The sequence below is a fragment of the Myotis yumanensis genome, unplaced genomic scaffold (genome assembly GCF_028538775.1).
Source record: "Myotis yumanensis isolate MYYU_CA2020_CCGP unplaced genomic scaffold, mMyoYum1.0.hap1 SCAF_14, whole genome shotgun sequence".
Taxonomy (NCBI): Eukaryota; Metazoa; Chordata; class Mammalia; order Chiroptera; family Vespertilionidae; genus Myotis; species Myotis yumanensis.
This window is the reverse complement of record NW_027223765.1, coordinates 49,591,718-49,611,150: the sequence shown is the minus strand read 5'-3', so window position 1 is coordinate 49,611,150 and position 19,433 is coordinate 49,591,718. Positions and strand designations below refer to the sequence as shown.

General features: G+C 40.6%; 1 protein-coding gene across 2 annotated transcripts in view; it reads left to right on the top strand.

Annotated features, from left to right (window-relative positions):
• LOC138992753 (cadherin-related family member 3-like) overlaps window positions 1-19,065 on the top strand; it is a 71,099-nt gene extending 52,034 nt beyond the window's left edge. For both annotated transcript variants that reach the window (XM_070391681.1, XM_070391682.1), the window contains exons 12-19: window positions 4,833-5,065; window positions 9,782-9,953; window positions 12,137-12,381; window positions 13,666-13,865; window positions 14,569-14,588; window positions 14,708-14,772; window positions 16,339-16,387; window positions 18,560-19,065. In XM_070391681.1, the coding sequence (XP_070247782.1) occupies window positions 4,833-5,065; window positions 9,782-9,953; window positions 12,137-12,381; window positions 13,666-13,865; window positions 14,569-14,588; window positions 14,708-14,772; window positions 16,339-16,387; window positions 18,560-18,717 (1,142 nt within the window). In that variant the 3' untranslated portion in view covers window positions 18,718-19,065. The remainder of the gene's footprint in view (window positions 1-4,832; window positions 5,066-9,781; window positions 9,954-12,136; window positions 12,382-13,665; window positions 13,866-14,568; window positions 14,589-14,707; window positions 14,773-16,338; window positions 16,388-18,559) is intronic.
• The last annotated feature ends 368 nt before the right edge of the window (window positions 19,066-19,433 follow it).

The following is a 19,433-nucleotide window of genomic DNA, read 5'->3' as shown; positions in this document are numbered from 1 at the left end:
TAAATATGTTGTTGGTTGTAGGTTTGTCATATATATGGCCTTTATTATGTTGAGATGTGATCCCTCTATTCCCTCTTTGCTGAGAGTCTTTATCATGAATGGGTGCTGGATTTTGTCAATGCCTTTTCTGTGTCTATTAATATGATCATGTGGCTTTTATTGTCCATTTTGTTTATGTGATACATCATGTTTATTGCTTTGCGAATATTGTGCAAGCCTTGCATACCCGTAATAAATCCTACTTGGTCATGTTGTATGATCTTTTTCATGTATTGCTGGATCTGATTTGGTAATATTTTGTTGAGATTTTTAGAATCTATGTTCATCAGGGTATGGGCTTGTAATTTTTTTCTTTGTAGTATCTTTATCTGGTTTTGGAATTCAGGTAATGTGGCCTCATAAAAGGGAAGTCTTCCCTCCTCTTGAATGATTTGGAATAGTTTGAGGAGGATAGGAGTTAGTTCTTCTTTGAATGTTTGGTAAAACTTAGTGGCTTCTTCATTAAATCCCTAGTTGTAAGACTTCCATTCAGCTATATTTCAGGTAGTTCTGAATGATGGTTGGTTTGTAGTTTAGTTGTAATTTTGATATGGTTTTGGAAAGTTCAGAGTACTGGATTTTCCTACACAGAAGTCTTAACCTTATTCTTTAACACATGGAAAACATTAATTAACATTCATGTTGGAATTACCATCAGTTGTCAGTTGCAATTACAGTATTTGTATGGATACGGGAGTTAAACAAATTCAATAAAAGCATTCTGTGACAATCAATTGTCTATATGGGAATTCACAATAAAGAATATTTAGCATTTTATTATTACTTCTAAACTTTATGCTATATATTCTTATATCAGTAAAGTTTATAATAGGCTGATGTATTTATGTGGACATATATTCACACACACACACACACACACACACACACACACACACACACACTCCTGTTTTTTCCTCAGAGAGTTGGTTGTTAATCATTTGCCAGCACATCACAAGTAGATCCCACTACTTCAAACCTGCTTGTTTCCTTGCAAACAATACAATGATTACACAATTGTTCTGAGGACAGAAAAGACATAGAGAGCCCACATATTTGGATTTTAGATCTTTGTTGGCCTTACCATGTAGTTTTGAACAAATCCTTAAAACTCTCTGTAAAATGAATGCACACGTATGGTCCTAGTTCTGGAACATAACACAGTTGAATCTTCTAGTTTATGACCAGACTTCTAGAAAAATTGCATATAAACTGAATTACTGTAAACAGGATCCTGCTGCTCCTCCATAGAGTTTTATTGTCATTTCTTTTGTTGATAGAGCCTCGTTCCCTTAATTTATTTTCTCCCTTTGAATTCTCCCAGTTCCAGTAGTCTTCTAGCTCTAGGGAGTTTTATTAGAGGGGCTTTATGGTGAGTCTTTATACAGAAGTTAAATAGTTCAGAAGTTTCTAATGATCATCTAACTGACAAATTGTAAATATGGAGCAGGGGTTGAGCACTGGCTTCCAGGGTCCCTCAGGGAAAAGACCTACAGCCTTCATCAGATGACTGAAGGGTTTCCATGACCCTCCAACGTTCACAGCAACCAGTCTGGATTTAAAATAGAGACTGGCATTTTTATTTTTATCTTATTTTTATATTTTTTGGCATTTTAAAATAGACTTTAATTTTTAGAGCAGTTTTAAGTTTACAGAAAAATTGAGAGAAAGGAACAGAGATTTCCCACATACCTGCGGCCCCCATATACGCATAGCCTCCTCCATTATCAACATCCCCCACCAGAGGGTATTATTGTTACAACTGGTGAACTTACATGGACATGTCATTATCACCCAACATTCATAGGTTACATTAGGTTCACTCTTTGTGTTGTACATTTTATGGGTCTGGACAACTGTATAATAACACACATCCACCATATGGTATCATCCGGAATAGTTTCACTGCCCTAAAAAGCTGTGCTTTGCCTTCACCCTTCTCTCTTCCTCAACCCCTGGCAGCGCCAGATCTTTTCACCATCTTATAGTTTTGCCTTTGGAGACTGGCATTGTTAAAAGATAGCATGTTGTAGGAACCAAGTGTTATATGTCAGTTTCTTTTCCAACTCTCTGAAGCTGTCCTGAAATATAATTTTATGTTTTCAAGGTAGGACTCTCTAAATGTATTGAACACAGCTGGCTTTTCTTAAGTAAAATTTAATACCTTCTTGATGGCTTATGGGAAGGATTTAGAATTTTCAATTACAGCACTGTCAATTTGGAAGGACTGCAAAGATTCAACATTTTTATTTTACTGTGGGGGCTGGACAGAGAATTGGGCCACACAACTGGTGAATGGCAGAGATGATGGGTAGTACAGACTCCAAATTCCTGGTTCAGTTCTCTGTTTTGTATTCCTGGCTGCTTTTCTTGGATGAATTTTGATGATTGGAATTACCAGTAGTTTGAAAACAAGTTCAGAGAATTCATACGAAGAGATAAGGGGATCTTGTTGTGTGTGTGTCCTATTCTCCTAAAGGCTGGTTAATGTCTTGCTGTAACAGAGAGAGGGCTTCTATGTCTTCATAGGGAGCAGCATGATGTGGCCGAAAAACCATGAGAGTTGGAATCAAATAGAACTGGATTCAAATTCTATCTCTGCCACTGTTAGCCAAATAACGTTTGGCAGGTCATCTAACCTCCATGTGCCTTTAAGTTCTCATCTGGGAAATAGAGATTACAATAACAATGTCATAGTTGAGATGAAGATTAACTGATAATTATATGCATGTGAAATATATGGTACATACTGACAAAAGCCACAGTAGTATTACTACTACTACTAATAATAATAACCACTAACATTTTAGTGCCTACAATGTGCCATAATTTTTTCCTTGCCATTAAAAGAACACACAAAACTTTCCTTGATCTTCCCTACCAGAGGACAAAGGATGAATGAAATTAAGGGAAGGTTGGTGTTCTGAGGCGATACCCACCAGAGGAGACTAAATCTTCTTCACAACTCAGTGATGGTTCATTTTAAACGAGGACATTAGACAGTTAGAACTACTCTGAAAACAAACTCTCCTCAGAATATCCAACCTTTAGCCTGTAGACCAGGAGGACATTAGACAATCCATTAACGTGGAGTGTTTTTCATGCTGTTGGTTAGCATAGGGTGTCAGAGTACCTTGAGCACCACAAGGTTTCTTGTTATCCTAACAAAATTATGGGAATCTATAATTCTAACTTAAAATAAAATCTGATGGTATGTGATGAGCAACTAAATATCTCCTTGACAAATAGCTTCTGGAGGGAGGTGGGCATAGGCAAAAAAATTCTTTTAACAGAAACAATTTAGAAGAAAATACATGAAAATTGAATCACAGTGGGTGGCAGGTCACAAGGGAAAACATATTTCATTTCCAATGGTTTTTGATAGGATGTCTGGCCGAGTTGCAGAGTTTCATAATTACTCTATTTCAAACTTTAGCTAAAGATGCTCAAGATGGCTTTTAATTTTATTGGAGGGTTAATTTTATATATGCAGAAGGATAGGCTATCCATTATGCTTAACCAGGTTTTAAATGCAAAAATGATGCCAACTTTGCCTAGAACTGTAGGATAGAAATGGCAATTTTACCCTTAATCTATTTTAAGTGGCCGTTGATCAGTTCTAACACTTTTTTCTAGGTTGGACTCTTTATACTCTGGGTTTGCCATAATGAAATATTATTTCTTTCCAGAAGTGTGTTTTCTCTGTGCCTAGTATTCTGAGTTGTGTTCATTGCCTGCTTAATAACATTACCAGAGACTGATGAACCTTAGTCAAAGAAAGATGCAAACTGTGAAAGAAATCCTGTGAGGTTTCGGGTGGTGGTGTCCCACTAAATAGTTCCTTCATAGTAATTCTCTGGTCTTGGTGATCAGCAACTACAATGTCCTATGCACATGTTGCTGAGACTAGTCATGTGTGGTGGTATTCACTACATGGAGGAGGTCTGGTATCCGCCCTGGAGCTTACAGGCCAGTCAGAAAATGACTGAGGGGACATCAGCAGGACAGATCTGAATCCTGGGCTGGCAAGGGAGTCCCACCACCCGCCCCGAGGGCCAATCCCCCCACCCCCCCATCCCCATCGGGATGGGCACCAGACGCAGGGCTCATGGCTGGCAAGTGACGCTGCAGCAGCGTGAGCCTCTCCTGAGTGTGACTGACTGGGTGTGAGCTCGTGGCAGGCGCAGTGGGGCCGGGATGAGTAGCAGGCGGCATTGGGCTGTGGGTTTCTGCCCGATCCCCGCAGGCCACCCTGAGGGACCCCACCCATGCATGAATTTGTGCACCAGGCCTCTAGTCTTAGCATAATGTCTGGTAGGAAATAAGCATGCAATACATGTAAGTAATTATTATTATTATTTTAAATATATTTTATTGATATTTTTACAGAGAGGAAGGGAAAGGGATAGAGAGTTAGAAACATCAATGAGAGAGAAACATGGATCAGCTGCCTCCTGCACACCCCCTACTGGGGATGTGCCCGCAACCAAGGTACATGCCCTTGACCAGAATCGAACCTGGGACCTTTCAATCCGCAGGCCAATGCTCTATCCACTGAGCCAAACCAGTAAAGGCGTAATTATTGATATTATGAAATTCTTTTTAACTCATATTATTTGACTTATGCCACTTCCATTATGTTGATTTGGGCTTTTCAAGCACATTTCTTTGTCCAAAGGCTTTCAGATTGGCCCTTTGAGAAACTATGATACTATCTGGAAGGCAAAGACTTGTCCAGCTTTTTAAACTTGTGTATCTGCATGACAAGAATGAACCTTTATAACTGTTATTGGCAGCTTTCTACAAAGTTGGAAGAGTGACCGCCATTGATGAAGACTATCCACCGAACTGTGTTACATACAAAATACCTAGTGGAGACGTCCAAGTTCTACAAAGATTCTGGATCCACCCTCTCTCTGGAATGATTGAGCTCACCACACAGCCAGACTACGAGACTGTGAAGCAGTATAACCTCACGGTGGAAGGTGTGGACTCCGACAGACTTCATCCTCGCACAGCGATGACCATGGTGAGTAGAGAGCCTCAGGTTTGATATAATAAAGATGACCCATTAAGTTCTAATGTATTTAAATTGAAACGGTCAAACAACAACAGTGGAAAATGCTCAAATAATAACAGTAATTCTCATGAGATTAAAAAGTTTGTAGGAATTGCAAAAACACATCTAACATTGATCATGTGTGAGCTCTTGTTCTTGGCACATTTTATATGTCGATGTAGTTCATCTTTGCATTCAGTCTTCATGGAAGGCAGTATTATCATCATTTCCACTCTACAGATGAGAAACCTCAGGCACAGAGTTTAGGAAAATTACTTGCAGTTACTCAGGGTTTGTAGAACTGTATGCAAACCCAGGCTGCCTCTCATTGGGAGGTAATGTTTACAAGGAAGGTAGTTAACCAAGGGGCATTCTTGTGGCATCACAGTGGGGGAGAGTGTGTGTGGGCTTCTAAACTATTTTAGAAACATCAAAGGATTCTTAAAAGATATCAAGACTGGGTGCTGCTGTGTTGATGATGTGGTATGTGTTATTAATGACTAGAAGGTTTTGTCACTGGACAAGAAACAGAAATAGGATGGAAGAATTTTTTAAAAATATATTTTATATTGATTTCAGAGAGGAAGGGAGAGAGAGAGAGAGGTAGAAACATCAATGATGAGAGAGAATCATTGATTGGCTGCCTCCTTCACACCCCCTACTGGGGATTGAGCCCGTAACCCGGACATGTGCCTTTGGCTGGAATCGAACCTGGGAACCTTCAGTCCATAGGCCAATGCTCTATCCATTGAGCCAAACCAGCCAGGGCAGGATGGAAGAATTTTAGGATCCCCAGCTGGCCTGATGACTCACTGTGCCTTTCCTCTTACTGTCCAGAGCCCCGTGGCTGGGGGCTCACGTGGTGATTAGGTTTCCTGATGGGTCATTGTGAGGAAAACATCAGGTCCATTCGCAGCAGCCGTTAGATTGACTTTCACAGGGACCGAAGTACAGTCATGTGGACAGGACTCTGTAGCTTGGTTGTCTCAGGAAAGCACCTTCAAGCGTGATCTCCATTCTTAGGTGTCTGCGGCAGTTTTCCTTGTAGACATTTATGAACTCCCCAGCTAGTATAGGATGACACTGTGAGGTGGCCCAGAAAAGGGCGTAGAGAACAAAGAGAACCAAACGATTAAAGAGGAGAGAAGGAGCGGAGTTTAATGCTGCGAGGAGACCCACCAGCCCAAAAGGTGGGGCCAGTGAATTCTCGCCCCTAGGGAGGGAGAGGCTTCTTTTTTATACAGGTGTTTGGTGAGGGGCGGGGGCCTGAGCTGAGGAAGTCTCTGCCACAGGGGGTGGGCAGGATATTCAGGAAGGAGTCAGTATCTGTGTGGGGGTCATGTGGATTCCAGGGAGGGTCCGGTATCTGTGTCTGGTATGTTGATCTGTAAGAAATTCCAGGGAGAGTCCATTATCTCATCACACATCTGCATGTATCCGATCCTGGGCTCTCTCTGACCTAACAGACACCACTTGCAATTATCATGCACTTATTACAAATGAGAAGAGAGGAAAGCAGATAAAAAAGCAACTTCAAGGGATCCTGTTCTTATAAAAAGAATTTGCATTTTTGGCTAAAGACAGAAAAGGAACTTTTTTTTAAAAAAATCCTCACCAAGGATATGTTTTTATTGATTTTTAGAGAGGAAGGGAGAGAGAGAAACTTCGATATGAGAGAGAAACATCAATAAGTTGCCTCCGGCACACGCCCAGACTGGGGAACAAACCTGAAACCTGGGAATGTGTCCTGACGAGTAATCAAACCGCAACCTTTTGGAGTATGGGATGGCACTCCAACCAACTGAGCCACCCAGCCAGGGCGAGAAGAAACTTTTTATCCCTTCTTTTTTGTTATTGTTAATCCTCACCTGAGGATACTTTTTCCATTGATTTATTTGTTTAGAAAGAGTGGAAGGGAGGAGAGAGAGAGAGAGAGAGAGAGAGAGAGAGAGAGAGAGAAACACCGATGTGAGAGAGTCATATCAATTGGTTGCCTCCCACATGCATCCTGACCGGGGCTGGGGATTGAACCGCACCCAGGTATACGCCTTTGACTGGGAATCAAAACCGCAACTCTTCAGTGGATGGGCCGACGCTCTAACCGCTGATCAAATGACCAGGGCTCCTTTTTTTTTAATTAAAACAATTTTTTTAAATTGAGGTACAATGGACAAATAACATTATATTAGTTTCAGGTATACAACATAATGATTCACTATTTGCATAAATGGGAAATGATCATCACAATAAGTCTGGTTAGCATCTGTCACCGTACATAGTTACAAAATGTCCTTCTTTCTTTTAACAAATATTTATTGAATTGTTTACTCTGTGCACAACATCCTGGGTTACAAAAATGGGTAAGGCACCATGCCGTTAGGGAGCTTAACATTTTTATCATAGGAAAAGTTAAACAGTACATAGCAAGTAGATGGATGCTATAGATAAATGAGACATTTAAGTTTAGAAAAGAGAGATAGGTCTTCAGACTCCAAATTTTAGAAATCCGTCATCATCATTGTTGTCACCAACCCCATCAATATCATCGCTGTCTCATTTAATCTTCAATCCCATCCCATGAGGTAGTTATTAATACTTTTTTTTTTTACAGATAGTAGAATTTTAATTTCCAACGCTTTAAAATTAAGTAACTTATTCAAGTTTACCCAGCTGCAAAGAAGTAGAAGAATTAACTCTGGGTCCTTAATCACTATCATATACTCTAAGTCATCTCTCTAATCCATGAACAAAGTTAAATAAAGTGTCTCCACTTTCAAAATATATCCCAAATGCTTCCATTCTCAGCCACCCACAGCTAACGCCTGGTTGTGCCACCCTCGTCCAGTACCCGGTTGGTGCAGCAGCCTCTTAACTACAATCTCCTCCTCCACTTGTGCCCTTGACACTCTACTCGTCACACAGTAGCCAGAGTGAACCTTTAAAAAGACAAGTCATCCCCTTCCTCAAAGCTCTCCAATGGTGTCCCGTCACACCTGGCATACGCTCCAATGTCATTCCTAAGGTCTGCAGGGCCCTGCAGCCACCTCTTTGTCTTCAGCTTCTAGCTGTCCCTCTCTTCCCTCACTTCGGCCGTATGAGGTTCTTGCTGTTGTTTCAACACACCAAGGATGTCTGCGCCTCAGAGCCTTGACCACGCTGTCATGCTTGCCACCCATCATTCTCACTTGAACCGCATTTCTGCACGAAGGAAACTGCCCACAGAGGTCTTTTCTGTTGTGTGTGATGGTGGAATGTTGAAGCAGCCCCCATGGTTGTCATAGGAGAATGAATGAGTCAAACATGGTAGCTGCATATGATGGGATACTAAGAATCAGGAAGAAATAGAAAACTAGTTCTCCAAACAGCAGCATGGAAACAGCAAGAGAATATGGTGCTTTGTGAGAAAAGTAGGAAATAGGAAACAGCACCATATCATTTATGCAAATTAAAACCACATGACCTAACACTTCATCTTCTGTGAGGACATATACTTGCTGGAGGGCATATATCAAATATGGGGGAGGAGGAAGGGGATAGGAGAGGGAGTCAAAACAGAAAGGCCTTCTCTGAACACTCCATCGCCATCTCTACCTCCTTAACCTGCAGAGTTCAATTTCCATATGACATTACCTAATATATTTATTTGTTAATTTGCTTATGGCTTTGCCTCCTACCTTTAGCATATAAATCGCAATGGGCAGGCTCTTTGTTTGGTTTACCAGAGTATCATCTGTGTGAATACTCTTAGTATTCACCTATAATGTGCTATCCTGGCAAGGTGAAGGCCCAAAGTTTTAATAAAGATTTCTGACTTCCAATCCTGTGCTGTTTCCATTATACCACAGCAGTCTCCCTAACATCACATGAAAGCACCCCACATGTTGAAGAGAACAGATAGCTATATTCAATCTACAGAAGTAGCATTAAAGAAGGAATTATTCCCCAAGAATTTAGCTGTGTTGTTAAAACATTACAGAAAACATTTTAAAAAGATAATACTTGCAAGTATGAGCACATCAGGGATTATTCTGCAAATGATGAGAAAGTTATTACTCACCTGAGAGTGGGCAGATAACCTTTCTTATCTGACTGGCATTCGATCACTGACATTTAAAAAGCCTTGATAGTTTGATCTTTTCCCGTGTAAATCACAGTTTCTCAGTTTATGGCATTTTAATTAAGACAAGGTTGATAAGAGCTCCTGATTAAGGTCAGAGCATACTTTGAAGTAATCATATTGTTACCAAAAAATGCATTGTGCTTGAGAGAAAGATGCAGAGGAGGACCTAAGTTACAAAAGAGCAAACTCAGGATATATTTGCCATGAAGCAGAGATATTTTAAAGGCTCGAGGGATTACACTTTTTAGCAGCATCATTCTTCAGCTTTCCTTTTCCCATCATTTATGAAATTTTTGAGTTTTCCACAGGTTCTTCTAATGAGTCCAATGCTCTCCCTAATGGCCATACAGAATGTCACAGTTGACCCAGGAATAATAAGCCAGCTGAATAGTTGATTGACAGCCAGAACCCAAATCTGCAGAAACATTTCTTCAAACTCACAATGGCAGACTTTTAGTTTAGTAATTCTAAATGGTCTGTCTCTAGCCAGATGCTTATTTCAGATTTTGTGTATAAATAGTCACACGATGTAGGTATGATATTTCTGTCTCCCTCCCTGCTGACAGGTCACTGTAGACATCGAAGATGAGAATGACGAGGCACCTGTCTGCACACCCTCTCTCTATAAGGCCGTCATTTTTGACAATGTTGTTGCTGGGACAAACGTCAATGGCTTCAAACTAAACTGCCACGACCGAGATTCACAAGATTTTGAAATGCGCTTTGAGATAGTTTCTGGTGGATAATTTTATTATTTCTTTTTTTTTTATTATTTCTTTTAATCATAGCATGTGTTAAATTGACATTTAGTCATATCCTCTTTAACATGATGTAACCTTGGAAAGAACTATGTTTATAAATGTTAAGCTATGTCATATCTATGGCATTAAGTTTCCCCAAGGAACCCTTTTCACTTCCACACATCAAATCTAATTCCTCTTGTGGAACTATAATTGATTTCTTTGTTTTTCATCCTCACCTGAGGATATTTTTTCATTGATTTTTAGAGAGAGGAAAAGACAGAGAGAAATATTGATGTAAGAGAAATACATTGATTGGTTGCCTCCTGCACATGCCCTGACCAGGGCCCAGGTTGGGGAGGAGCCTGCAACTGAGTTACGTGCCCTTGACTGGAATCAAACCTGGGACCCTTGGCTCCACAGGCCAACGCTCTATTCACTGAGCCAAACTGGTTAGGGCGATCTATCGTTGATTTCAATGGCACTTGACAATGAAGAGACTTTGGACCTGCATGGGAAACACTGCTGGTTAAGTTACAAGGAACTAAATCTGTTCTCCTTGTGCTGGATGAAAGCAGCAGCCCCCTTCCCAGGTGATAGTGATACAGGTTCTCTAGGATAGAGAATCAGTTGTGTTATTGTTGGATTCACAGAGGTCCATATCAACTTTGGTCATAAGATGACATATGGAAGAAACTCATTAGAGACCCAATCTGAACTAAAGATGGGGAATTGAACTGGCAGCCTCTGGTGTACAGGACGACACCCAACCAACTAAGCCACACCGGCCAGGGCACTTCTCTCTTGCTTTCACTTTTGCCCATTTGTCTCAGAGTTGGGTGGGAGGACCCAGCAGGGAGCCCTAACCTCAGAGTACCCTTGCCCAGGCCTCAGGATTTCCATGAGATCTTCTGATTACAGCCCACCATGGTTGCAGCCAGGTAATTCAGCCCCCAGTGGCAGCCGTAGATGTCTAGAGCTTAGTGAATCTGGAGAGCATGGCCTAGTAGAAGTAGCATGAACAGGTGGGTCCAGGCTGAGGAAGGTCATAAAAACGATTAGATGAGAGGTGTGAAAGATAGAATAAGATTCTCCAAAGGGCAGGAAAGCTGGAGTAGGGGCATGCTCTTAAATAGTAGAAAATTTGGGATATATATATCCAAGTGATTCCTGTGTGTCAAAGTTTCCATTAATTCATTCCACTCTTCAGTTACCAATCAACATTCTTTTTATCCTTGAACTGTATGAGAGTTACTGTGTAAATAAAATATTTTATTAGCCCCCCCCCCCAAAAAAAAGAATTAGGAAAATTTGTGCCACACATTATGTGTATGTTAGTTCTACTTCTAGTATTAACCTGTAATGTGCTATCCTGCTGCAGGGTGAAAAACAACACACACACACACACACACACACACACACACACACACACACAAGATGGGTACAAAATAGGGTACAATATAGATATGAATCTTATATTCATGGAACTCATTGTTCATTAAATGAGTGGTAACATCAGCAATTATAAAATTATAAAGTATGAAAAGTTCTATTAAGGAAAATTACTGGGTATCATGAGACAGTATAACAAGGAGAAGTTCCTAAAGTATGGAGGTCAGACCTGCTGTCATGTACGAACTCTCCTGAAAGAACCAGAGTGTGGATGTCAGTAAACACCTTGACAATTAATTACAAGGACTAGTTCCATGTCTGCTTCACCTACTAGATGGTGGGGTACTATGTGCATGATGTTTTACAATAGTGTCTCCAGGGCCATTGAAACTGGACTTGAAACTGAATAGGGGCTCAGTAGATATTTGTGGTCTGACTGGCCCATTTGATATTGATCTAGACTAAGCTGACAGTGGAAATAAAATTTTTCTGAGTGGGAGATAAAGGAAGGGGAAGCAATTAAGGCAGAGTAATTTGATAATAGTCTGATGCTTGCTGACCTTATATGGAGATAAGACTCATGATCTTAACCTTTAAAATTTTTCTAACCAACTAAATTTATTACTTACTTGACTTCAATTTATTATAAGCCTTGTATAGATGTAGGAATTCATAGACCAATAGAAATTTTATTTATTTATCACTACTGTGTTTTAAAAGCTACCCATGACAGTTAGAGAAGACCTTTTAACATATCTCAAAATAATTTTTTAATTATCCCTTTTAAAGGAAATGAGAACCATCACTTTGGATTTGACCCAACTCGAGGTTCAAATACTCCAAAATTAATTGTGAAGAACCCTTTTCACTTTGAATCTGGAGCTGAATTGCAGCGGCGGTATCATCTCGTGGTCCACATAATCGATGACAACCTGAAATATGGCAAAGCCACCACGCCTAGGACAGGCACTGCTGTTATAGATATTTATGTGGCAAGGGCCAACGTGCCACCGCCTGCAACCACCAGTTCTGAAGTAAAGAGTTATGGAATTTAATTTGGGTCTCTGTGTGGGAAATATTCTCTTGTAAATTCAAGTTTCATCTAGAAAGGCTAGAAGGCTATGTAGGGCATCACCTTCACCGGAATGCCTTTCCACTTGTGCATTACCCCATCCACTCAACAGGCAACATTTTATAGTGTGCACACCTGAATATAAACTGTGAGTACAAAACGTGGGTGAGAGAAAATTTGTGATAATTCCAGGTGGAGCACAGAGGACCCCCAAGGAACTAATTATGTCTAGATGGTCTGAAAGCCTGGCCCATCAGAGAGGCCCACTGGCCAATGAAATCTACCAGTTAAATCTCTACAGATTGGCACTTTTTAAAAATATATATATTTTTATTGATTTCAGAGAGGAAGGGGGAGGGATAGAGAGCTAGAAACATCAATGATGAGAGAGAATCATTGATCGGCTGCCTCCTGCACTCCCCACACTGGAGATTGAGCCCGCAACCCGGGCATGTGCCCTGGACCAGAATGGAACCCGGGACCCTTCAATCCGGGCCGAGGCTCTATCCACTAAGCCAAACCAGCTAGGGTTCACAAATTGGCACTTTTAAATGTTATTCTCTGTTGGCCATATTATTCATAGTAATGGGCACCTCTCATGTGCCAGGCACTGTAGTACATGTGTTATATTCATCATTTCATCGAATGTTTGATCCGAGCCTGTGAAGTTTAGCAGACCTTTTAGTATTTTGTTATTTCAAAAATAGAGCAGCAAAGCCTCGGCAGGATCCAGAACAGCTTCAGAGTCAGCCAAGGAGAAAGCCTGTGCAGGGGACTGTGTGGTTAGTGTATGCTATTGTCTTCTATTCCTTTGAAGTACAGTCATTTTTTTACAACATGGATGATAAATCTTCCCACCAGAATATTTGATTTTTAAGGAAACACTGTTCTCTCAAGCTGCACAAAAGGGTTTAACCTGTGTGGAATAGATAATAGAGGCATACAAGCCTAAAAAACCTCGGATGCCATCTTCTTCAACCCCTTAATTTTCCAGATGAGAAAACTGCAATCATGATGGGAAATGCAGTCATTGCATACAGTTCAAGCCTGCAGATCCTTAAATTGGTGCCTTCTTGGGCTTGGGTGTTCCTCAGTATCCCCTGTGGGTTTTACAAACATCCATATATCTGGGTCAATACCCCACTGTCTGTGTGGGACCACGGCTCCATCTGATGCTCATTTTTAAACAGATGCCCTCTGAAAACATAAACTAATGCTCTGTTTGTTTTGAAATACTGTTTCCCAGCAAAGAAAAGGCCTGACCATCGTGTACACAGCCATCAACACATACACATCCAGTGGCTGGTACATTCCTTTCATCTTCACTCTGATGGCTGTTTTCTTTGCCGGGTTGGCTTCCTGGGTATGTTTCCTGCTTTGGAGATACGGGAACACCATGGGATGCTGTCAGAAAACGGCCAAGGACGTCTCCAAGCCCAAACCCAAGTATGTGATTTTTCTTTCTAAGCTTCTGACGTAAAGAGTTGGAATCCTTTGGTGATGCTACACTGAGGGCTTCTGCCTGAGAGCCTTTGAGGGGCACAGAGGAACGTACTTGGGAAACAAAGTATGACGGTCCCTTTCAAGGCTCCAAACCTGCTCTGACTTTAAAAAACAGCAACAGCGTATCTTTGGGTTCTACCTCAGAGCCTCTGAAACACATTTGCTGTGAGAGCAGATTTTAAACAAATCAATTTGTGAGCAGACAAGCCAAACAACTCCCATATTATTTTGAGCGTGCATCACGGGCAGGTGTGTGACGACCAGGGGGGACTGTGGACAGGTGGTAAGTCCAGGTGCCCTCGCCACACTTGCTTTGAATCTCTGTGAAACTGGGCAGATGCCAAAGAAATGGAGAAAATGCAGATGCTTTCATCACCATCCAAAAATAGCTCATCAGGGAGCAGAATACCATGGCCTCCAAAATTGAATTGATTATGAGTTTTTATTAACTAAGCAGAGATCATTTATGACTCAGCGACGGGAGGTGGTGATGGTTAATGAGATGAGTTCGCCATACAGAATTGTTTTAACAGTTGGGAATAAGAGAGATGTGGTAATAACCAGGTGCTGCAAAAAGTGATTTTTTTTTTTTGCCATGTGGTAGCATAATGAAGCTGATATTTTGTCAAATTTTCTTTTCATACAGGGGAATAAAGTATATTGCAGGTAAGATACAGATTGCTCATTGTCACATGATTATTATGAATTGTGTGATTTTTAAAAGCCACTCATTAGATCGATACCTGCCATTTATTTGTTCGTTTGTTTATGTATTTGTTGAACAGGAGATAGAAATCAAATGGAAAAGATTGTCATGGAAAACAGAAATAAAAAACTAGAAGTATTAACAGTAAGTACATTTTTTATGAGCCCTCTGTAGTTAGAAGAAAGAGGACTACAGTTTCTCTATAATTATGGTTCAATAAAAAGCTCTTCCATGTAAACATATGGTAAATCTACTCAGGCATCATAGAAAGGAAATAAAATTATTTCAATGTATCAGCTTCTGTTGAATTACAAAGATGGGAAGGTCCAATTTTGCTGCTGATATTGTATGTGTATTCGGCAAAAACAGCATTATTTACCATTGCTTAAAAATACGATCTGCTTTTTCACAACAAGGTGGTGTTAGGTAAATAACTAAGTACATCAAAAAAGAAAAAAATCTAAATTTGAAAACAGATCACATATGTGATAAAGCTGAATAAGTCCTTCATCTTTGGGGTTTCTCAGCAGGTAGTAAAATCTATGCCCTGTTGTATTGAAATCTTTAAATTGGCTGATACTCATTCATTAATGGATCCACGTCAACAACTGTACAAGGGTAAGGCTATTCCAGGAAGTAGACATGTGAAGCAGAACAAGTAGGCATTAAAAAATATTTTTTTTTATTGATTTCAGAGAGGAGGAGGAGGAGGAGAGGGAGAGAAAGAGAGAGAGAGAGAGAGAGACATGTTGACTGGCTGCCTCATGCACACCCCACACTGGGGAGCTCACAACCCAGGCATGTGTCCTTGATTGGAATCAAACCCGGGACCCTTGAGTCCACAGGCTGACATTGTATCCACTGAGCCAAACCGGCCAGGGCAAGAAGGCATTTTTCAGTCTCCATCTCCCTTTTCTCTCTCCACCAGCTGCCCCATTGACAACAGGCATTTCTACCTGAGTCCTGACTGACCATGACATTGTTTCATGAGCTGGTTCTCTTTCAGTGCTCTCTTCCCTGCGTCTTCCTTTATGAAACTGGTGCCAGCCAAGCACCTCTGCTAGCGAGTGAGGGCTGGCAAAACAACACAGCGCGGACTGGGTGGCTTAAACACCAGGCTTCTACTTTCTCCCCGTCCTAGAGGTTCGAAGTCTCAGGGGAAGGCCAGCAGGTTTGGTGTCTTCTGAGGTCTCTCTGCACGGCTTGCACATGGCTGCCTTCTCTCTGTGTCCTCACATGGTCATTTCTCATCTCTTTGGTCTGTGTCCTAACCTCTGTTCTTATAGCGACACCAGTCATATTAGATTAAGGCCCACCAACATGATCTCATTTGACCTTCATCACCTATTTCCAGGCCCAATATTTAAATCTAGTCACATTCTGAGGTGCTGGGCATTAGGGCTTCAACATATGAAGTCTGAGGGAGCACAAGTCAGCCCTAACATTTCCCATTCAAGATAAGAGACTTCACATCAGTAAGAAGGTCTGACTTGAGGGAGGGTATGGTGGGCAGACTGATGTGGGGCTGGGGCTGGGAGGAGACAAGAATAGCAGGACAGTTTTGAACCAGGGCTGCTAGCTCTCTACATAAGAAAAACAAGGTCACTCATAAGAAGTCACCTGCTCAAAGTACTCAACACTTGTCAAAATTAATTTTATCAAGCTGACTTTATTGCTAATATTTTGTGTGTTTGTTTTTTTTTTTAAAAGGAAACCATTGTGTATGAAACTATATTTGATGGAGAAGCCATTGATCCAGGTATGGTGCTGAATTATCTTTAAGTTAAGCCCCTTTTGCCTATTTGGATGCTAAGCTATGTGAATAAATTATTTCTTCATTGTGCTTTGCATAATGAGACTCTGTACTAAAGCAAACCATTCAAGGTCCAGGCAGGTAAAATAAATGACCAGAAGGTGCCATATAAGACAGTTCAGTCATCAATGGAGGTTGATGCTTGGGAGCCATAACTATTATTGGGCTCCATCAATTTATTGCTACATTGGGACTAGGCCTGGAGTTGCCAGAATTCTGATGCTTAAAAAGAAGCTGGAAATCTAAAATTTTACATGAAATTTTCCCATTTTTAAATGTAGGTAAGTAGTTCAATTAAAACAAACTCCATTTTTCAGGCCAAATAAAACACATTTTCCCCCCTCCTGGTTACTGTTGTGTAAACTACCCTGAGACTTACTGGCTTAGAACAATAACCATCTTATTATATCTCAAAATTTTGTGGGTCAAGAATTTGTGCAGGTGTTACCTGGGCAATTCATTGGCTTTATTGTATTAAAAGGAACTTCACTGGCAGCTGGTGTGGTCTGGTGGGTCCGAAGTGGCTTAATCACATGCCTGACAACTTGGGGTTAGTTTAATGGTTAGGCTCAGGTGGGTCCCACTTACTCTTTAAAAATTAAAAAAAAAATAATTATGGTTGGCATTCAATATTATTTTATATTAGTTTCAGCTGTACAGCATAGCGGTTAGGTAATGATATAATTTACCGAGTGATCCCCCTGATAATTCAAGTACCCACCTGGCATCATACATAGTTATTACAATATTATTGCCTATATTTCCTGTGCTGTTCTTTACATCCTCATGACTATTTTGTCACTACCAATTTGTACTTCTTAATCCCTTCCCCCTTTTCACCCAGCTCCCTAACCCCCCTCCCATCTGGCAGCCCTCATTTTGTTTGTTCTCTGTATCTATGGGTCTCTTTTTGTTTTGTTTGTTCATCTCTTTTATCCTTTAGATCACATGTAAGTGAAATCATATGGTATTTGTCTTTCTCTGTCGGACTTATTTAACTTAAGGCAATACCCTCTAAGTTCATCACTGTTGTCACAAATGATAAGATCTTATTCCTTTTTATGGTCGTTGAATATTCCATTATATAATTACCACATCTTCTTTATCCACTCACCTATTGATGGAACTTGGATTGCTTCCATATCTAGGTTGTTGTTCATAACATTGCAGTGATCATAGGGGTGCATATATCTTTTGGGTTTCTTTGGAAATACCCAGAAGTGGAATTTCTGGGCCATAAGATAGTTCTATTTTTAATAAACCTCTATACTTTCATAGTGGCTACATCAATTAGCCATCTCATCAACAGTGCACGGGGTTCCCCTTTTTTCCACTACTCAGCAACACTTGTTTGTTGATTGATTGATGGTAGCCATTCTGACAGGTGTGAGGTGATCTCATTGTGGTTTTAATTTGCATTTCTCTGATGTTTAGTGATGTTGAATTTTTACTCTATCAGGCCCTATTTACCCTGTTTCTTTTCTCTTGTATATTACTATATTCCATTATTATTTCTATAAAGCATTAGTAGATTAAACCTTAGACACTGTGTAAGGTTTCCATCTCACTTGAGGGAAAATTTAAACAATAATTTGACTTGTTTTTTTAAAAAATGTTTGATTTTAAAATAATTAGAGATTCCCAAGAAATTGTGTGGAGAAGTGCTTTATACCCATCACCTACCTTCTCCCAAAAGCAATGTTTTCTAAAGCTACGGCACCAAACCCAGGAAACTGACACTGGTCAATGAACTGGACTGCATATTTGATCAGTTTGGGCATGCACTTATTTTTTTATGTCTGTGTGAAAAGTTCTGTGACATTTAATCATCTATCTAGATTCAGATGACCACTACCATGGTTAAGATGAAAAACCATTCCTCCACCAGAGACGATATCTCTAGTGCTAAAGGGGCAATTTTTAATGCATGTGAAATCACACACTGCCTCAAGTTTTGCTTCTCATTTTCCCTTTGGTAACAGAGCAAGGCTTGAAAAGACAAACAGCTTGTCACTACTGGCTGTATAGTAAATGCTCAGTAAACACTTTGTGGCATGAACCAGTGCTTTGTGAGTTCATTATAATCTACGTTCTTTGTGTTTTGTGTTCCCCCCACAGTCTCTGGGAACGTGTATGAATATAACAGCAGAACTGGTGCACGGAAGTGGAAGAAGTCCCCCAGGCACCAGGAGGCGTCCTTGGCGAGCATGTACGCCCTCCCGGAGCCCCACCCTTCTGAGGAGTCCACGTCCTTAAGAATTCCCATGCAGGACTAGCACTTCCTGTGTGGCTGAATGGTTGCTGTTTTGGTGTGTGTCACTCTCATGGCAATTTTTTTCCTGGCTATTTCATTAAATGGCAGATGTGAGGCCAGCTGCTTTGTTTATAGCTTTCTGGAATCCCCCAGTTCAGGGCATCAGGGTGAGGTCAGCAGGACTGGTTGACCCTGAGTCTCTAAATAGCTTTGCTGAAAACTAGTGACTAGTCTGATGCATGTTCATGGTCTGACTTTGCCCAGTGGAAGGTGTGCTTGTTACGACTGGAGCCTGTTTTGCTCACTGCTACAGGCCCAGCACATGCTTGGCATAGTGGGGACTCCATACATATTTAGTGAATAAATGAATTTGTGCACATAAATCCAGATCTCTTGCCTTTAATTCAAATTGCTTATTACTCCTATGTCCCACAAAACAGAAATGGGAATTATCTTTAGAGAAGAACTTTTTTGGTTTCTAGCAGCCATAAGAAACAAAGAATTTTTTCCAGCATTTCAAAAAGCACAGTTGATCCTGCTTTTACTTTGCTTTTTGTAGCACTATGGAGAACGAACCCCAGAAACTTTAATTATTATTACTGGTGACTTGCCAAGGAGATGTAGGCATCCAACCTTTTGAGAACTATGGACTTAGACAAATAAGTTTTAAGTACACATGTGCTCTCTGATGATCTCCCTCTTGGGTATCAGAAGACACATGGTAGCAGGAGACAAGAG